Source organism: Elgaria multicarinata, chromosome 14 (genome assembly GCF_023053635.1).
Source record: "Elgaria multicarinata webbii isolate HBS135686 ecotype San Diego chromosome 14, rElgMul1.1.pri, whole genome shotgun sequence".
NCBI lineage: Eukaryota > Metazoa > Chordata > Lepidosauria > Squamata > Anguidae > Elgaria > Elgaria multicarinata.
In genome coordinates, this window is record NC_086184.1 from 12,541,605 (window position 1) to 12,563,264 (window position 21,660).

At 40.7% G+C, this 21,660-nt stretch overlaps 1 protein-coding gene across 1 annotated transcript in view; it reads left to right on the forward strand.

Moving 5' to 3' along the window:
• Positions 1 to 21,660, forward strand: part of ITFG1 (integrin alpha FG-GAP repeat containing 1) — a 113,618-nt gene that overhangs the window by 66,772 nt on the left and 25,186 nt on the right. The window contains exons 11-14 of the mRNA XM_063141244.1: positions 2,736 to 2,886; positions 7,089 to 7,197; positions 11,792 to 11,835; positions 15,681 to 15,759. Coding sequence (XP_062997314.1) covers positions 2,736 to 2,886; positions 7,089 to 7,197; positions 11,792 to 11,835; positions 15,681 to 15,759 — 383 coding nt within the window. The remainder of the gene's footprint in view (positions 1 to 2,735; positions 2,887 to 7,088; positions 7,198 to 11,791; positions 11,836 to 15,680; positions 15,760 to 21,660) is intronic.

The following is a 21,660-nucleotide window of genomic DNA, read 5'->3' on the forward strand; positions in this document are numbered from 1 at the left end:
GTGTATTAGACTAAAGTTGATAATAGCTCTAACCGTATGATTTCATGTCTGATTCTTGTGTTTGGTTGTTTGTTGTTTGTTTCTTTTCTTTTTATGGATCTATAGATAGCAATAAAGAAAGTTAAAGTTAAAAAGATACATTTGGCAGATTTATGTAATTTGTGCATGCGCATGCACACACCATACACATATATGGGATGTATGAGAATTTTGTTCCTCTTCGTGCATCATCCGAATATGTCCTGTTCACAAATGCGAGCAGGAGTGCAGTTCTTGTGGTTTTTTTTGCCATGTATTGAATTTGTGTTCTAAAGTGTCCACCACCCCCTTCTGCATTTTTACACTTTAGTCTATGGTGGGGAGCATACATTTGGGTTATGTGCTTTTAAAAATGCACATTTTTCCCTATTTTTTTTTAAAATATACTTGTATTCAGGAATGCGATCAAGGTGAACCTAGGGGGAATTCAGAGAACCTCAACGAACTCAAAAATTGCTTTGCTTATATATCACGTGCACACATGTACATAAACACTCAGGCACATACTCACTCTGAACTTGTGTATATATCAGTCTAAATACCTGCCAGTTAAGATAGCACTTTACACATTTAATAAAACGGGAAATACTCCACCATAAATCTATTACGATTTAAAGTGTCACAAGCCCAACTGACTGTTTTTACAGTAAGAGACTAACATGGCTATCCAGTAGAATTTTAAGATGCCTTTTAATAACGTGCTGCTTTTTAATAATGTATTATTTTTATATGTTTTTATCAATTATATATATTTTATGGTGTTTTGCATTTGTATTGTACCCCGCCTCGGTCCAGAGGGAAAGGCGGGTAACAAATAAATAAATAAATATATTATTATTATTATTATTATTATTATTATTATTATTATTATGGCTACACCTCTGAAAGTTTTCACTACCTCGTACTGTTCTGAGAACAAAATTAGATGAACCTCCTATATTCTACACTGATGAAAACAGTAGATAGATGGTTGCTTTTCCTACCATTCACAGTTGAACATTTTGCACATCTCTGAAAGATGTTAATAATTTGCATCCCAGTGTCAAAATGCCATGTTGTAATATCATAGCAAACAGAGGAGAAAAGCATTTTTGGCAATTTTATCTTCAAAATTCCAAACCGTCTTTGTAAAGGAATTTATCAAAAGAGGATGAGAAAAATTCTAACCAATTGTCCACACACAGCATGTTACCGTTTGTCGCATCTAAAGAGGGGCATTAATAGGAAACATAACAAAGAAATTGAAATAACTTAGTTAATGTGTGTGCTGATATTTGGCTGAGGCAGAATGGGAAATAATAGAGATGCAATATAATGATAGTCGTGACTCATGCTGGATGTAAATATGTAAATATTCATGAAGTGTGTTAAGAATAAGCTTGTTATGATGGTAATGAAAAGCTTCATTAAAATGTGGAGTTGAGGGGGAAACGTCTGAATCATACATTTGAAGTTTTTGCACAGTGGGGAGGAAGTAAAGCTTACAATACAATATAAATTAATTGACTCAGCAGATAAAAGCATTCTATTTGTGTGTGTTCCTTCTCCCCAAATCAGGGTTGTTCTACCCCCACACAGAAAATTGGCAAAACAGCCTTCAGTTTTACTCATCTGACCAGAGGCTTGGCAGACTTTTTAATACCCACTTTTCAGGGAGACCTAGATGCCATGGATCTTACGACAAAAACAACAGCACTGGGTCAAGTTCTCCCTTGATTTCCCCCCCCCCCCATAAGATCTATTGACAGTCACTACATGAATCAACATCATTGCTCCCATGAAGTTCTCTTCAAAGCAGAGTAGAGTAGAGTAGATAGGGGGAAGTAATCATGTGATGGCATCTTACATGGTGAATTTCACATCATGGGGCATCGAGGACAACTAGACATGCCATTTTTGGCAGCAGACCATATCTTCAGCAGTGCCTAGTTCCACCCAAATGATCTCTTTCCCCATCATCACTACCGCTAAGTTTATTATCACTTAATGAGTAACATAGTATTAGCATTACATATAGTGCTTTAGAGAGAAACTAAGTAAGCAGGGGAGACTAGTTTCTGCTTCAGTGGCCCCATTCAGAATACATCTTAAACCATGGCTTTAACCACGGTGGTTAAGCCAGAAAGCCAAGCCATGTTCAGAAGACATATTAAACCATGCCTTTAACCACAGTGACTATGACAAAAAACCCTATTCACCACTGTTAAAGCCATGGTTTAAGGTTTCTGAACACAGCCTGGCTTTCTGGCTTAACCACTGTGGTTAAAGCTGTGGTTTAAGGTGTCTTCTGAATGGGGCCAGTGAATTTCAATGAGCTTACAATCTAAAAATGTTTAAGTGCTGGAAGAGGTGTCCCATGTTTCCTAGAGTTCTAAAAAAAATTGAAGAAAAAAAATCCCTGAGGCCTGGGACCCTCCAGATGTTTCACACTACAATCTTCAACATTCCTGAGTATACTGGATAGAGCTCATTGGAGTTGAAGTCCAAAACATCTGAAGGGCACCAGGTTGGGGAAAGCTGTTTTAATGGAAGTTTACCCACAAGGATGAAATCCGTCCCCTGCTCTTCCTGAGAAACAAGTAGCTAAGGGAGAGTCATTTTAATCCCTGAAAGTGCGAGCTCACCTTCAATCTTACAAGCGGAAAGGAGGGGGAATCGAACTAAGCCCATTACATGTTCCTTTCCTTCTTTTTCAGCAATCAACAAGCTTTCCTATTACAGAATGTCGAGTGCAACAATGCAAGTTGTGAGGGCGCGCGCCGTATGTTTAAGGTCTACTGGGAGCTCTCGGATCTAAATCAAATCAAAGATGCAGTGTTGGCAACCTTCTTTGACATTTATGAAGATGTGAGTTGAGCTCTCTTTGCTGTTTTCCTGCCTTCTTAATTGCCATCTGCCTATTCTTATTTGAGGTTTCATTCCAAACTAGCACTTCGGAGTATTTTGACTGGACAATGCTCGGCACATAATGAAAACAAACGAGTCAATTGAAAACAATTCATTTCAAGCTGATGGGAGAGCCGACGAGATTGATGAAGATCAGTCATGCTTCATTTCAACTACTTGAGTTAGATCCATGTTAATAAAGGGCTTAAAATTTTTAATTTATTTTTTTTAAACAGAGGAATGGGACTTTCCTAAGGTGCAAGTGTACAATATCATTGAGATGTATTTTAAACTTGGAACCCTGCTGGAATTCTTAGTACGAAGAAAAGCACCCACCTGTTCTTTAAATGACAGTTTAGGTGATGCTCTCCGACTTATTTTATGTAACGTTATTGGTTACTGTGGTTTCATCAAATCTGGTTTTACAGGTACATCAGAGTTGGTTCAAAGTGTACCTCCCAAACTGTATGGGTGAATGCAACAAAGCGGTGTTTTTACAACCATTGTGTCTGCCCTGCAAACCAGTATGTCATCATTGCTTTTGCATAGACGGGGATCTTGGGTTCAGAGAGAGCAAGTTGTCTACCGCCATGTAATGATATTATGACATCATTGGGTCTTGAACCTAGATTTATTTATGTAAACTGTTTTGATCCTGTCCTTCCTATGCTCAGCTTGGCTTGTCACAATTCTTAAAAAACAAAATGGAATGATAAAACGTTAAAATTAAAAATCATCTCTAGGGCAACCACAAGAAAGCCCTATTTTTTTCTGTGGTTGACTTTAAATCTTACCAACGGTAGCTGGTGGCTCCAAGATCAGCAGGGTGATAAATCTGGTCCGGATTTCAGTCAGAACTTTAAAGGAGCTGAGCATCTTGGATAGCTCCTTTAGAGTTCTGACTCGTTCTGAATGATACCTGGAGCAGTTTCAGTGCCTTGCTGACATTGGAGCCAACTGCCTCCACTGCCTCTCACAGACATGGTATTTGAAGCAGGGTACCTGAACTAGATCTTAATTAGTGAGAGGATGCATACAGGAAGTAGAAATCTCCAAGGTAATGGTCTTTAAAGGTCAAAATCATGGAGGATAGGTCTCACAGGGGCTTTTAGGCATGATAGCTATGAATACAAGAGGAACAAGGAAGAAGATCAACTTGTTGCTTTGAATACAAGATCAACTTGTTGCTTTCATGCCCTGCTTGCGGGTTTTGGTTTAGCCACTGTTGCAAATAGCATAATGTATTTGATGGGCCTTTAACCTTGATCCAGTAGGGGCTGCTGTTACATTCTTAGCTCCTAAATCCATGTCTAGCTCAGAGACCACTGTTCAGACAAGACGCTAAGCCATGGCTAGGCTGCTAACGCTTTTGCAGCAAATGGTTAGTGAACGTGTTTAAAATGTTATGTAGCCACCATGGCAAGGAATGGTTCATACAATACACGAAGTCATGGCTCACTTGACATGCTAAGCCATAACGTTTGAATATGAATGAATATATTTTATTACGGTCATTGACCAATACCAACAGTACATTTAACAAACACTCTGTACAAAATATGTTAACGCATTAAAACTACCAACATCTAGAGAGTCAGAGTTCAAAACAATTATATCAACAAATCCATCTAAAATCACAGAGTACACTCAGGGGCTAAAAAGGTACGGCATGTTATTGCAATTGCACAAAATTTAGCTACTTTATTGGTAATATAGGGGATCTTATCAGAGAGTAATAAGGAAATATAAAATTTTGCAGTTCTACCTGGGTATTTATATAAAATAGGTAGAATAAGATCATTCCTAAGATCCCGATAAAAAGAACAGTATAAAAGTACATGCCTCACCATTTCAACATCCCCGTTATTACAGGGGCATAGACGGTCTTGGAATGGTATTCCCTGGAATCTCCCCTCCAAAAACTTGGAGGGCAGAACATCAAATCTGGCCAAAGTAAAAGCTTTTCTATAATTAGGGTAAGTCAGATTAGTCAGATAAGTAACCATAACGTTTAGTTCAAAGTGCTTAACCACTGTGGCTTAGCGTGTCATCTAAACAGGGTCAATGTCTTTTATTATTACAGGCAGATAACCCAAAGTTGTTAGAAGGGTATAAGGAGAACTGGGCATTAACTACACCGTTACCCTACAAACACCACAATTGATCTACTCCCCCCAGTGACTTGAACCTCCCAAGCAATTTTGGGACATTTGCATACCGAGCTAACCTAACATAACTCATAAGATTCCACCTTAATTTCTCACCTCCTTACTGCCAAATATTCACATAATTCATTTTCACAAAGTACATGAGTACCCGGCGCATCTGGCTCTCTATGTTCAGTGCCAAATTTCTCCTGGCCTCAACTTCATTTCTCATTCTTGAACCTTTAACCACCGCTGTCTGTTCATACACTCCAAATCGCAATGCTACTCCTAACCTCTTTCTTGAGGTGTATTTCCTTGTTTCCTTTCCCCAAGGCTACATGCTTATTAGGAAGTTCCAAGGGTGAAAAGTACATCTCCATTTTTTCCTGCATGTTCTGCCAAATAAGTCATTCAAAATGTTTTCATGTTCCCTAATATCTGGAGGTGAAGTTTGACACTTTTGAGACATTGTTAAATGCAAACCTGATATCTGCTTAGCACAGCAGTGTTTCCTGTTGCAGAGAAGTCATAAAACTGACATGCTTCCCGTTAAACATAATGAAGGATGGAATGGCATTGCCCGGAATACATCATTTTATACTTAAAACAGATGCCTGCCGACTAGATCTGTACTAAACTGAGCGAGGGGAAAGTTATTGTTTGGGCATAGGGCTTTGGGGTTTCTGGGATTTTTATAGCAAGCGCTAGCTTCCCGTTGTGCTAGCAGTTCATTACCGCTAGTGCAACCTGATGAGCCCTGGCAGACTGCCAGCACAGGACACTGCCTATAATCCCATTATGACTTATATGATGACTTGGGAAACCTGAAGCCCATAGAACTTTATTGAGCTGTTTTCTTTCTCTAGATTGTGCTGCCCTTTGTCTTGAAGATGAAGGTGTCATTGTTAGAGTACTCAAATTATAGCGATGAAATGGGCCAGATTTTTATTTCATTCTTCTCCCCGACCAAAAGAAGGACCGTTTTCTTGCCTCCCTCCCCCACCCCAAGTACAACATCTTAGTTCGTTCCTACCCCTGCCTTTTTTCCAGGGATCATCCCTATGCATGCAAATGATACACAGGGGATCCTGGGAGCAGGCAGAGACGTTCCCTCCATTTTCCTAGGATAATCCTTAGGTGTAGAAAGGGCCTTAATGAATTTGAGAAGATCAGAGTTTGGAATTCCTAATTGCTTTCTTTTCCTTTTAACATATTGGAAATATTCTGGCCAAGTTCTTAAATATTTCCTTTTGATATGTACAGTTCTAATAATTCTGAACTGGAGTGGCCAACTTCTTTATTCATATGGGCCAATCCAATTTCAAAATACGACCTAGGGACTAGAAACTTGTGAGGCTGCTTAATCCAACTCTCTTGCACATGGACAGACTCTAAAATAAAGTTGGTGCCACTACGCCTTAACGCTGTCACAGTTAGGGATGTACAGATTTTTGTAAAATCTGTTCCGTCTGTGTTTTACGGATCGTCAGGTGCCTTTTGTCCCACCGTCAGCTCATTGGCAGAATCCGTTTCTTTCCAGTTTGCCAAATTTGCGGAAATTTGGACTTGCAAAAATGCACAAATCCCCCCCAAATGTGCATTTTCATGCTTTAGCCTATGCGGGAATGCACATTTTTGGATGGTGTTTTTTTTAAAAAAATAAATTAAATAAAAAATATTTTATGTATTTTTCTATGACTAAATTTGTGGAAAATTCCAAAAAGTAAAAGAAATGGTGTACGGAATCCATGTGACTCAGGAAAAGTGGGGCCGCTTTGGAAGCTGTGGGTCAGGTTCATAGAAATCTGAACACATTTCATTCCTTTATGGATTTCTCTGACATCCCTATTCACAGTTAGAGTGTGCATGCATGTGACAAGGGCATATTCCATGCAACAAATCTCACTTTCTGATCTCATATCTAGGAACTTTGTTTTATGCTTTGCTGTGTTAGTGCTGCTCAGTTTTTTTTATTTATACATAGTTCCTTTTCTTTCTTTCTTTTTGTTTCTTTAGGGAATCTTGGATATCCTTGTCCTCAGCAAGAATAATTCTAAGGGAGACCTTGCCATCCACGCATTAAAAAATAACTTTGAAGCAGATGCCTATTTTGTTAAAGTCATTGGTAAGTGGCTCACTATGACAACATTAAAATGCTATTAGGGGAGAAGTTTGATGCTGCTTCTAGTTGCACGCCAAGCTTAAAACAACAGAAATATAATTGTACAGTAATGATGTGAGAAAGAAAAGTTATTGGAAGTATGTATGAAAGGACAGAGTTAAGAAAATTGAATTAATCTGCATTATTTGTTCTTACGTTCGTGTTATCTATCTTGCACTATCCAATGTATACATGTAATTAATTATAATTTATATTACACCTGTACAAAAAGGGGCAAAGGACTTGCACTTGTATGTATTTCATGATCTACTCGCACTATTACTATTTGTTTTAGACTGTATTTATGCTCATAATCTAATAATAACCTCACAAAATAATGTTAACAGTAATAGTCTTACTGTTATTATCCTTCAAGTACAGTGCAGAAAGGAGGTTAAAAATAAAATAAATAAACAAAAGTGGGAGTAGATGGGTAGAAAATAAGAATAAGTTTAAGTCTCAAGGGAAAGTTCTTTTCAGTACTTCTACTGTGGTAGTTGAAGAACTGAGCAGCAAGGTGTGGGGTCTGCCCCTTTAGACATATATACTAGGCTAGGTGGGGGCAACTTCTCCAACCAAAATGCATAGGTTGAAACTAGTTTAGAAAGTTCTGGATTACGTCCTGTGCAGAATCCCATATGTGTGCCTGCACAGCTGAACCAAGAAGAACCAAGGGTTTTTTTGTGTGTGTGGTGTATTATTTTTAACTGTAAAGAATAATGTGGAAAAACTCAAAAACCTATGTGATCTCACCTCGGTCTTCCTTGAGAGCCCAGGTCAACCCAGCTTTTTGTCAAGACCTTGACTCTCCCTCTTTCTTCTGGAGACCGAGACCAGCCCTGTTTAAGGGGCAAGCCAGGTCAGCCTTACCTGTGGTTAAGGTGGAAGGGAGGAAATTTTAATTCAGGGAGGAGTTGGCAAGGGAGTGTGTGTTCTGACAAGCGCTCCTAATCTCTTAGCCTCGGCTAAGAGGGCTCTTTCATTATGCTTGCTTTTGCCCTTTCTCTTTATCGGTCTTCGCAGGTAATTTTGTCTGAAATATTCTTTGTTGTGTTTCACTTCCGTTTTGCAACTGCATATGTATGTTTCTGCTTGTTCCATTATTTTTGTTCCTTCGGCTGTAAACATTTATATTGGGAATTATATTCCCTTGTATAAAATGTATGGAGATAAGCATGAGAGAAACTTTTTTTTTTTTTTTAATGAACACAGGCAACTTCTTTCACTTTTCATCAGATAGGGTGAAATATGCAAGGTGTAAAGAAAAGCGAAATACTGCTTTCAGCAGCTTTTATCCAATGCCCAGGAGTTGGGTTCCTTTTAATCAGTGCTATGGAGAATTAACTTCAATACGACGCACCGCTTGTAGCTTCTGAATACACAGGCTGTGCTGGTGCCAGTGCACGGTTGGTTCAATACAATAAGACCCATACTCTGGATCACCAGGCAGTCTGATGAGGGCTATTGATCCTCAGCCTCTGAAGAATAGATTTCATGGTGTGTGTGTGTGTGTGTGTAGGATATTTAAAGGTTAAACTGAAATAAAGTTAAAATCTTCTCTTAAAGCACATAGTTAGCCTGAGTCTTTCGCAAAATGTCATTTAATAAACACACAGGGATATTTCAAGCATGCCCTCTTATATTGCACAGGTGAAAACAGATTATTTTTATTTATTAAATCATTATACTATTATTTTAATGAAGATTGTAAAGTATGGGCAGGTTCATATGGGACATCGTGGTCTTTTTATTACACATGTGTACTGGATCCTGCCTTGTCAAGTAGCTTTAATTGCATGGAATGCATTTTCTTTAGCCAAGGCTGCAACCCCTGCTGGTTAGAGAGAGATAGTCTACGGTTGTCCATGTTCTGGTCACCTCCCAATTAAATTGTGTCAATGTGTTATATGTGGAGCTGCCTTTGAGGCCTTTTCGGAAACTACAGTAAATGCAGCTGCTAGAATTCGAACTGGGACAGCTTGTTCAGATCATATCTTGCTGCTCTTAGGAGTTTCACTGTCTTCCTGTCTTCTCCTGAACCCAATTCAAAGTGCTAGTACTTAGTTTTAAAGCCGTAATTGACTTGGAACTCAGGTACCTGAAGGAGCACCTACTCCCTGCCTATGCGCTTAAATCATTTACTGATGCTTATCTATCTCTGTGTCAGATGACATGTTGGCAACCTGAGAGAGAGCTTTTTCAGTAGGGACCCCCCAATTATGGAATCCCGTCCTGCAAGAATATTGCCTGGCCACCAGCATTACTTATTCTCTCTGGCATTTTAATTGTTCTGAGTTCTGCTTGTTGGTTTCTATTTATTATATTACTTTGTGTACTGTATTTTTGATCTTATCAACCACCCTGGAACCAAATTTAATGAATGGCAATATATAAGCTTTTAAATAAATATGCCATTCTTCCTTTAGAAAATGCAGAATAGCTGACATGTTACCTCCAGTACCTTCCAATCCAGCCCCTGGTCCGTTCAATAGTGCCTATACACTTAGTGCTCCTAGCCTCATTGACTGAGACCATTTTATCATTGCTTTAACTTTCATCACTTGACTAGGGAAACAAAAGAATTCACAAAATACTTAAGGTCTGATGTGTGCAAGATGAAGTAATTCAGTAGAGTATGCAATAAAATTGCTTGGTTAAATACAGCTTTCCTTTCTTCAGATACCTACTGGGAGAAAAATGTGACCTAAATATTATATTTAAGATGCTATACAAAGTTTGAAAGTATAGAAAGTCAAGAATAATGGTGTATGCACTTGCTGAGGTCCTTTTCTTTTTCTCCATCATTTCCTTCTGAAGTGGTGTTCATGTTCCTTGCATCTAAAATCGCAAACCTACCAATTACGTTTTTTGTAAAATATATAAAAAAGAGCAGTTCTGTAGAGGGCAAACTTCCTTCAGAGATCCCCAGTTCTGGCACTAGATTATTAAGGAATTGGCTGCTTAGTCACAGCATGTTATATGGTCGAACCAGCTTTAAGTCTTGGCACAAAGATGAAGTGCTTTCAGGAACAGATGTTCTTGGAGGTATTAAGGAGCAGGGAAGGAAGGAAAAAGTGAATGAGACATTAATTTGTAGCTGCTGACAATGAGCCTTTTCTTCATTTTCCGTGGTCAGGAAGCCATTTGCTCAAGCATTCGTTACCTCTGCACTCCTCCCTGCCCCAAAACTCTTAGTGCTTTTTTAACATCTTTGTTTAGAAGCAACCAAGTGAATGACACTCATTTACTGCAAGTGAGACCTGAGGCTACATCTATTATGTGCAGGAGGAAGGAGGAAATATATATATATTTTTCCTTTTAAAGCAGTTTGTATTATAAATGGCAAAGCCCTAGTCATCCTTTCAACAAAATCTTCAAATGTGAATGTTTGCCTCTCTCGCTCTATAGATGGGGAGGATCAGACAGAGAGACCATTTGCAGATGATCTGGGGTTTGAACCCAGATCTTGCAGGCATTTCCCCAGTACTACTTTCCACTTAGCCTACTATAATAGTTTCTTGATTCATATGTTGGGTCAGGTTCGTCTTGTTAATATAAAGCTTTCCCAAAATGATAAAGCAGATAGCGGCCAACTCTGTGAAGCACAAAATCAAAGTTGTATTGCAGGAAGGGCTTCAGGGGTGTTCAGATGCCCTCTTGGACCTCAGGCACCTCACTGGTTGACTTTGGGCCAGTCTCACAATCTGTCAGCCTAACCTGCCTTACAGGGGCTGTTGTGAGGATAAAATAGCAGTGACCTGTATATCACCCTGAGCTGCTTGGGGGAAGAATGGGATACACATTGTATAATAATAATAATAATAATAATAATAATAATAATAATAATAATAGGTGAAGAATGCGTACAGACCTGTATTCTTAGCATGCATTTTATTTTATTTTTCATTCTTAACATGAGAATTATACCTGTCTTTGGGAACGTGCTACCCAATCAGGAAATAGGTGTAATAGAAGAGTAATTGCTTAATTACTGCCTTCATTATGTAAAGTAGCATAATTTGGACAGACAACAGTAATTAATTTTTTATAGGACTTTATCAAGGAAATCCAACTTGCCTTGCCTGCACAAATGGGTATGAAGCAACAACCATTTTTAAGTTTGCAGGGAGATGTGCTGGGCAAATTCTAGGGCTCTAGAGCCCAATTATCTCCCACTCACCCCCAGAACCTACTGGGAGCTGCACCCCTCATCACTAATACAGAATTTGCTGCTGAAATTCAGCAGTGCAAGGGGATCAAAAAAGTGACTATTGCTCTTTTAAAGCAAGGCCATGGTCCCAGAAACCTTCAGGAAACGTGATTTTGCTTTAAAACAAAGTCCATGTTCCTTGAGTGCCTTTAAAAGAAATAGCTGCATTTATCCTGCCACCGTGCCGAATTTCAGCAGTAAATTGGGTGGCACATTAGTGGGTGCAAAAGGGGTGGTGATTAAAAAAAAAAGACTAGGAAGGCTGTATGTTGCCCACTCCGTATGGACTAGAGTAATACTGTTAATAGCGCAAATAACTATTGACCTCCTCTCTTGTTTTATCCACAGTTCTTAGCGGTCTTTGTTCAAATGACTGTCCTCGTAAGATAACGGTAAGTATTCTCCTAAAATCTGTTATTGGAAAGATTTGCTATCCCAAATCCACATAATTCAAAAGATAGCAGGCAGAGGAGGGAGTGTAGCTTTGCCCTCAGAACTTGCAAATTTAACATCATTATAACAAAGCCATTTCGTCCTGGTTGGGAGGAATTTATCTTTTAATTCAATTGTATGTAATCGTTACTTATTTCCAAATGTGTGCCAACAAGCAGTTCTAAAAATCCTGAGAAATAACAGTTCAAAGAAAAGAACAGGACATTCAGCTGTGCGCTGCCATTTCTTTCTGCAAGTCTGCATAATTTTTGCAGATCAAAGTTCACCATTTCCCATTACTCGCGCACTGTTCTGTAAACCATGCTAGTATTGAAAAAGTGAGGGAAGGCATCGATACTTCACAAATGCATAAGAACCAGGACTCCATAATTTTGGAGATTTTTGCTTTGTTTCGTTTTGTAGGTTGTTTCCGTTGACATTTTGAACTTTTCTTCATAGCCGTCCTGTTCTTTCTCCTACTCACTGTATCACAAGGCGCTTTCTAAAACACACCCAGGTTTTATAAGCAGCTTGCATTGCCATGTGAGGAGTGGATGGCCAGCATGTGGGGTAGTTAGTAAATGGGGCAAGCAGGCCCCACTGCACATGCAAACCTCAATATGTTGATGCATGTGTAAAAGTGTTGACTGAATAGAGTCACGGGACGCTGCCTTCCACTAAGTCAGACCATTGGTCCAACAAAGCAGATCAGACAAGAATTTTCCCTTCCTGGAAAATGCTGGAGATTGAGCTTGGAACATTCTGCATGCAAAGTAGGTGCTCTACCACTGACCCACGGCCCTATATCACATCACTGGCTATTCAGTTTGCGTGACTGTAGTCTTGAAACATGGCTAAGAAGTCCATTAAATAAATAGATAAATAAATAAACAAGATATGTAAATTTGCAAAGTTTGCACTGCCTTTTTATTGACTTTTTTCCTATCGTGTGATGTAGCCGCCAAATAATAAACCTTGAACAAAAATGTTAAAGCAATAATTTTGAAAGTCATGACAGCAAGGCCCAATTTGTGAGAGTTACTTTTAGGCTAACTCGCTTGACAGCCTGGGTCCCTAAGGTGTACTGTGTAGTTGAAACGTTTGCCTTTCACTTATCCACTTCGGACTTTGTTTGAGGATCAAGTCTTCTTGAATGATTTGCCTCATCCTTTATTCTCCCTTCCCAAAGGTAACGTATCTTGCCACTGTCTTGACAGTTGGGGGAAATAAATGTAAAGGATATTCTGTTTTCCATATGCTTTGTCCTTCTGACTTGTATCCACGTTTGTATTAATCTCCCTGGGAGGCATATGTGAGGTTCATAATGATTTTGACTTCTGAATAATTTCTTTATAGCAGTGTCACTGCCATAAGAGAATACTCTTTACGCTCTAGAATTTCCATACCTGCACAGAACTACTATTTTTGGGCCGGGGAGCTTTAACTGCTCACTATTTAAACTGGCCTTAGGACTCTTATCCTGCTCCTGCTGGACTCTTCCCCCCCCCCCCCACAGGGCAAACTGCCATCTTGGCCCTGTGGGGAAGAAGAAGGACCGAGGGGACAGGAGCAGGCAGAAGTAACATCGGGGCCTGCTCCTGCTGGACTCTTCCCCCCCCCCCCACAGGGCAAACTGCCATCTTGGCCCTGTGGGGAAGAAGAAGGACCGAGGGGACAGGAGCAGGCAGAAGTAACATCGGGGCCTGCTCCTGCTGGACTCTTCCCCCCCCCCACAGGGCAAACTGCCATCTTGGCCCTGTGGGGAAGAAGAAGGACCGAGGGGACAGGAGCAGGCAGAAGTAACATCGGGGCCTGCTCCTGCTGGACTCTTCCCCCCCCCCCACAGGGCAAACTGCCATCTTGGCCCTGTGGGGAAGAAGAAGGACCGAGGGGACAGGAGCAGGCAGAAGTAACATCGGGGCCTGCTCCTGCTGGACTCTTCCCCCCCCCCACAGGGCAAACTGCCATCTTGGCCCTGTGGGGAAGAAGAGGGACCGAGGGGACAGGAGCAGGCAGAAGTAACATCGGGGCCTGCTCCTGCTGGACTCTCTCTCTCTCTCTCTCTCTCTCTCTCCCCCCTCCCTCCCTCCCTCCTTGACTCCTTTTCATTGTGTGTCATGTCTTTATTAGATTGTAAGCCTGAGGGCAGGGACTGTCTTTTTTGCTAAGTGTAAGCCGCTCCGAGAGCCTTTTTTGGCTGAGGAGCGGGGTATAAGTATGATAAATAAATAAATAATAAATAAATTTGTTCTGGTGCGGGTTGGTTGACCACATGTAAACAATAAAATTCCTCCTGGAGAAGAGAAATGTCTGTTCATGCTGTCTGTCCAACTGGGGTGATCTTTTAGACAGAATTTGTGCAGTGCAGCTTCCCTATCAGACCCAGAGAGAGTAATGTCCAATACTGCATATTATTTATTAAGCATCATAACCAATCTTGGCATCTTAAAATGGCCAAGTATTTATCCACGAGGTTACGGTCATAAAAAAAAGTTGGGATCCATAACGAAAGCCACTGGGAAAAGGAAGACAGAGGGGTAACGAATCATATAAGCAAGGACTGAGCAGAGAGGTGAGCTTTCAGATGCTTCTTAAAGATGATGGTGGATGGAACAAGGCAGATGTTGTCAGGTAGAGGGTATTTCACTGACAGTGGGCAGCTAAAGAAAAAATGTGCCAAGGGAGCAGCAGGGGTAGAGAAACCATGGACTTGGAGTTAGAAACAAGGTTAGTGGTGAACAGCCAGAGAGAATACGGCGGCAGAAAAAGGAAAAAGATCAAAAGTAGGAAGGAACAAGAGAAATGGCAACACTTATATAAAGGAGACATTTCAACTGAACTTGATCTGGCAAGTCAGTACAATGTGAAGTGCGTGGTAGAGTTGGGCTACACAATCACAAGAACCTTAGTGCCCTGCTGGATCAGACCAAATGCCTATCTAGTCCAGTATTCTGTTCATTCAGTGGCCATCCAGATGTCTATGGGGATCCCGTAAGTAGGACATGAAAGCAATAGCAACTTTCCCTGAGTGTTCCCTAGCATCTGGCATTCAGAGGCCTACCGCCTCTGATACTGGTGGTAATGTATAACCATCATGACTAGTAGTCATTGATAGTCTTAAAGTCATCCAAGTTGGCAGCCATCACTACATCTTGTGGTAGCAAATTGTGTAGGTTGACTATGCGCTGTGTGAAGAAGTGCTTTCTTTTGTCTGTCCTAAATTTCCAGCCATTCAACATGGCCTCTCTTACAGTCCTAAAAGAGAAGTATCCAGTAATAAAAACCCTGTAAAACTGCTGTGTAACCATCGTGATTTTCAGCTAGCCTAAGCCCCTTTTCTGGCATCTGCTGTTCTTATCAAACTGTCAGCTTGTAGTCAATCATCTTTTAGACTTGCATTAGCTGATGAGAATAAGTATCTCTGCTGGAAACATTTACTGTTTTCTGCACCACTGGCTAAAAAGAACTCTGAACATTTCTTTTCCCACACCAGATTGGAAATGCGACTTTCAATGCTATTGTTCTTGTTCAAATCAACCTCAGAACTCTATGGCTAGGTTAGTGCCAGAATGTTTAGGAACTGCTGTTTTCTGTGTGCAATCAGAACACATTCAGAAGAGCATGTGCAGGAATGAATTGAGAGAGGGAGATAGGTAACCCTCCTGATTATTTGCAACTTGAAAACATCTTCTAGTCTCAGGATCCCAACAAAAAATCACAGTAGAGTTTTGTACACTGTGAATAGCAGTCATTTTTTTTTATTCTTCCTCTGGTGAGTAATACAACACATTATCTTTCATTCCAGCCCTTTGGTGTGAATCAGCCTGGACCTTATATTAAGTATACCACAGTAGATGCAAATGGATACTTGAAAAACGGTTCAGGTAAGACTTATTTCTCTGACTGGTGTTGATGTCAACTTCCCAAAGTGGAGCACATCAACCTTTGTTGTAGGGAAGGGGTTGGAGGGAAAATAACTTCATGGAAGGGGAATTGGATGAAAAATTGGCCCGTATTTGTCAGTCACCAGCATGGAAATATATGAATGTGATACTCAATGATAATAACATACAAGTGTGACCGAAGGATTATAGAAAAGATATCTTGCCTATAAGAATTTAATACATTCTCAAGAAAGCAGGCAAGGGTTTTTTTTTATTAGCAAGACACTATTTTGCCTCGCCTGGAGAGCTCGGGTATTAATGTGGTTGATGTTGGACCTGGACCTGAACATGGCAACCTCAGCTTGCTCTCTTATTTTTATTTACTTTTTTAGCTATTGGTACATAATGGATGCCATATGTCTAAGAAGAAAATAACAAAATAGTCTTAGCTTAAGAGCCGTTATTCCTAAAATATACCTCGCATTAAGTGTGTCCCACCACCACCGCCCTCAAAAGATGGCTTTATGGTTTTTTGGGGGTGGTGGTGAATGACCCCTCATCTCATCATGGGCAGGCTGGATGATATCGATTGATACCACATAGGCATTTTTCCATCTTTCTGATTTGGGTACTGTGATTTAGTTGTCATCAGTGTAAGGAAGAAATTGTAAAAAAAAAAAAAAAATCAGGCGGATGGTGTATTTGTTGTTAATTCCCCCCCCCCCTCCCTAGCAGCTAGCTAGGGTGTTTATCTGGACAAATAAGTTCAAAGTCTTTTAGCATGGATAGTATCCCCCCACCCCAGAATGTGTGCTTATTTGAAGAGCCTGAAAAGTGCAGTAGAATGATAGATGTGGGAAACCAAGGTTTGACTCCCATTCAACCATGGAGCTCCACTTCATGGCCTGACTTTCCTTGCAGGATTGTTGGGAGTGATATAAATCTAGAAAAATAAAATCAATAACTTTTGGGAGAATTACTTTCCTAAATTAGTTTTCAAAATTTCATTACATAGCTTTTGTATATTTTTTAAAGGCCCCATCCTGACTGTTACAAAGCTATAAACCTGCCCATTACAGACTCAAGTCCACCGGATAATTCACTCACTGTGATTAGAATTCTATACTAACTTAGCTAGGAACCACTTCTTTATTAAGAGCCAAAGGCTGTGATGACCCATGAATATACATGGCCATGTTATAATTGTATTCTGCAAGAATTGTGACTTGAGGCAAATGAGTCCCCTTTCCTTGGTAGAAAAGTTATGTGCATTTATTTAGGAAAAGAAGAATGGATTAAGGTTTTTAGAAAGGAAGTTGGGGAAGCTAACAGTTGTTGGCCTCCTTCTGAGGGCAGGGAGTGCACAGTTAATGCAGCTTTAAATGAAATGTATCACGACCTTTTCGGGGGCTTAATTGCATTCATTGGGTCTGTTTATGCAGTTATGGCTTCTTTTCCTTATTTTTTTTTCCACTGTGCTGGTTATGAATAATAATGGACTCGCCACAGTCTCAGGCTTGCAAATCTTAATATTTCAAGGGAGCCGATGCCATAAAAGTATACAATGTTGTGGAACAGCTGGCTGCAGGTACCCATATAATTAAGCAGATTATAATAAGCATTTCATATACAGGGTGGTCATATTTTAACTATTCAGTACTGGCAACAGACTGGTTCTCTGCATGAAAACTGTCAGTCTGGGTGGTTTTATAATCACGTTGGCTTTTAATAAATTAAAACATTTTTAGCACACAGATGGTAAGAAAAACCTGTCCCCCTGATAGAAGGACAGAGGGAGAGGTACAAAACCAGCCTTGAGGTTGAATCATGAGAGAATTAAACTCCCTGGAAGGCAAACCTGCTTAAGCTTGCTGTGAACTGACACACATAGATTAACTAGGGCAGGCCGGAATGATCAATAACCGGAATCTTTTAGTGACCCCGTGTTGTACTTTGATTCAATTTGGATGCTCATTAGTTGCAATTCTTTCAAAAGCTCATGCAGCTTGTGATGGATGTGCCATCTGAAACAAGACCTTTAGATTCTGCTCATGGTGAGATTCCTATTCAAGAGGTCATCTGAAACCTACATCGCTCCAGGCTTGCACCATATTAGTAGGAGTCACTTCTGCTTCTAAAATGCCTGCAATTTGGAACATCCAAATCTGCCTCCCATCTGGGATGAATGCTGTCTGAAATGGCACTGCTACATTTACATTTTTTCATTAATTTTTGTGAACCGCCCAGAGAGCTTCGGCTATTGGGCAGTATAAAAATATAATAAATAAATAAATAAATAAATAAATAAGTAAATAAAATGATAGAGATATGAGGATTTCAGCACAGCTGGCAAAAAAGCATGGCTTATTTGGAGTTGGAGGTACTGCGTTGCAGTGGTTCCGCTCCTACTTGGATGGCCGATTCCAGAAGGTGGTGCTGGGGGATTATTGCTCTGTGCCGTGGCACCTAAGCCATGGGGTTCCGCAGGGCTCTATTTTATCCCCTATGCTGTTTAACATATACATGAAGCCGCTGGGGGAGGTTATCCAGAGATGTGGACTGAGGTGTCATCAATATGCGGATGATACCCAGCTCTACCTTTCCTTTTCATCAAACCCAGGTGAGGCAGTGACTGTTCTGAACCAGTTCCTGGGCACGGTAATGGACTGGATGAGGGCTAACAAACTGAGACTCAATCCAGACAAGACGGAGGTACTGTTAGCGGGTGGTTCATCTGTCCGGCGAGGTGATGTTTGCCCTGTCCTGGACGGGGTCGCACTCTCCTTGAAGGATCGGGTCCGTAGTTTGGGGGTGCTCTTGGATCCAGAACTGTCACTTGAGGCACAGGTGAACTCAGTGGCAAAGAGCACCTTTTATCAGCTTAGGTTGATATACCAACTACGCTCTTATCTGGACAGAGATAGCCTAGCTACAGTTATCCATGCTCTGATAACCTCTCGCTTGGATTACTGTAATGCGTTATACGTGGGGCTGCCTTTAAAAACGGTCCGGAAGCTTCAACTGGTACAAAATAGGGCAGCCCATATACTAACAGGGACTGGCCGGCGAGATCACATTCCACCAGTCCTTTTCCAGCTTCATTGGCTGCCAGTCCAGGTCCGGGCCCAATTCAAAGTGCTGGTATTGATATTTAAAGCCCTAAATGGTTTGGGGCCAGGTTATTTGAAGGAACGCCTCCTCCCATATGTACCTACCCGGACCTTAAGATCATCTACAGGGGCCTTTCTCCGTGAGCCCCTGCCAAAGGAAGTGAGGCAGGTGGCTACTAGGAGGAGGGCTTTCTCCGCTGTGGCACCCCGGTTGTGGAACGAGCTCCCCAGAGAGGTCCGCCTGGCGCCTACACTGTACTGCTTTCGTCGCCAGCTGAAGACCTTTTCATTCACTCAGTATTTTAACACTTAATTTTAACTTAAATTTAAATTTTACTGTTTTAACTCTGTATTTTAATCTTATATCAATTTTGCTGTGTGGTTTTATCCTGGTTGCGCTTTTTATACTGCATTTCGTAATTGTGTTTTTAACCTGTTGGGTGTTTTATTGTGGTTTTAATTTTTGTGAACCGCCCAGAGAGCTTCGGCTATTGGGCGGTATAAAAATGTAATCAATAAAATAAATAAATAAATATTCAAGTGGATCGAACCTTGGATAGTGAACGTTAGGGTAGTGAGATGATGAATCATACACCTTTTTTTCTAAAGAAGAAACTGCAAAATTTTGCCTCCTTGATTTCTTAAAAAACGAATTTATAAATATATTTCGTCCTCAGCATTAGCCCTAGAGATAGGGCTAAAAACAACACTATGCAAGCGGACCCCTGCTAGCACAATGAGTTTTCCTTCCCCTTCTTTCCCAAGCCCCCCGCCCCCCAGTCTGCTCTGGGAGAACCCAACCCTCTGGTGCAGATTTGGAGGGGGAGGGGGCTTTGTGCGTGTAATGTGATCCACTAGCAATGACTGCTTCATTCTCAGCATGGCCACCACTTGCTTCCTTGCCAGGTAGAGATCCAGTGACAAATAGATAGTGGCATCTACTAATCTTCCTTCTCAACATCACTGGTGTCTCGGCCAGAGTGATGGACAGGTGAACAAGCAGGTTGCAGTGGTGAAGTGGAGGAGTAACACCTGTAAGGGTGTGGGCCCTTGGCAAGTGTCCAGCCATGTATACCTTTGATACCAAGCTTGGGCTGAGCTGTTCCCAAGAAACTGATTCTAGTGACTTAGGTATTGTGATACCAATATAATAACATGGAATCACAGAGTTGGTAGGAGCCCTGAAGGTCATCTAGGTCAACTCCCTGGTCGATGCAGGATCTGCAAAGTAGGATGCAACTAAAGCATCCCGGACAGATTTAGCCTCTACTTAAATACCTCCAAACCGAGGAAAGCCGACCACCTCCCAATATAGTCTACCCCACTGTCAAACAACTCCGACCATTAGGAAGTTTCTCCTAATGTTTATCCAAAATCTTCGGCCTTGCAATTTCCACTCATTAATTCTAGTTCTGCCTCTGCAACAACAGAGAACAAATCTGCTCCATCTTCTGTACAACAGCCATTCAGATATTTGAAAACAGCTGTCATGTCTCCCCTTAATCTTCTCTTCTCCCGGCTAAACAGGTACAGCTTTTTTCAACCATTCCTCCTATGCAAGTCTAGCATTGCAGCCAGACTGCAATCAGTGCAAGGGATGTCATATTATCTTTTAGCTGTAATTGGTAGTAACCGGTGTAGCAATTGACATGGCTTAAAAGGACAGATATGGTCTATAAAAATTGATATTGGGATCTTACCCAGCCAGAATCTTGCTCACTAACTTGAAACATTCTTGAGTGATTAACTTTAATTTGAACTAAAAGCAAAGTTAAGAAAAATAACTAACCACAGATAACAAAAAATACATTTGTTCATGAAATACGACTTTACAGAAATGGTTCTATATAATAGTTACCATGTACAATAATTTGTCTTTTCAATGCCATCCATATATAGACCCTGCAACATTTGTTATATACCCGTTGATAAAAGAATGTGTAGTGTGGATTAGCTAAATTAAAGACTCAATCTGTGTCCAGCGTCTTCTGTTTTGTACAGCATGGTGCACAGGTAGAAAATGGTGGTAGCTCAGTTGCACCTTCTGAATAACTGTTCACCACACCTAATAGAAACCCATCTGTCACACATTTAAATGCCCTTAAGTTACATTTTAACCTCCCTGGGCACTCCGTCAGAGACTTCAGAGTAAAAAGATAATTCCTGTAGACAATGGAGAAGTTAAGACAAGCACTCCATATTTTATACCCTACATCTTCTGAAATACTGTTCATAATCTAGTTAAACCCTTCCCTTTAAGGATTGTGGAAGGTTGAGTGTAAACCAACTCTCTGAACCTGGTGTCTGCCAGATGTGTTTAACTATAGCTCCCATCATCCCCAGACAGCATTGTAATGCCCATGCTAGCTGCAGTGATTGGAGTTGCAGTTCAAAAGAATGCAGTTCAAACTCCTAGCTTCCTCTAGACTCGATGGCTTTATAGGCCCCTTCCAACTCTACTATTCTATGATTCTAGTGCCACCTTGTATTATTCTACTCCTATCTTCATGGCTAGATAAATATTTCTCAGTGTCTTGCTTTGGTCTTTAGAAGGAACCAGGGGAACTGGTTATCCCAACCACATCAACCTCATGATCTTCATTGGTCATGTTAAAAATTGATTTGCACCACTTTCCAGTATCTAAAGCCATTATGCCTTGTAAAACAGCCCTTTGCAGAAGCTGGCAGAGTTGATAATGTGAATTGCAAATGTATGTAGGTGGAGCAGTGGTGACTTGATGCTGCATTTGAGCTAAGCCCAGAATTAAACCCTTATGATGTATAAATATTG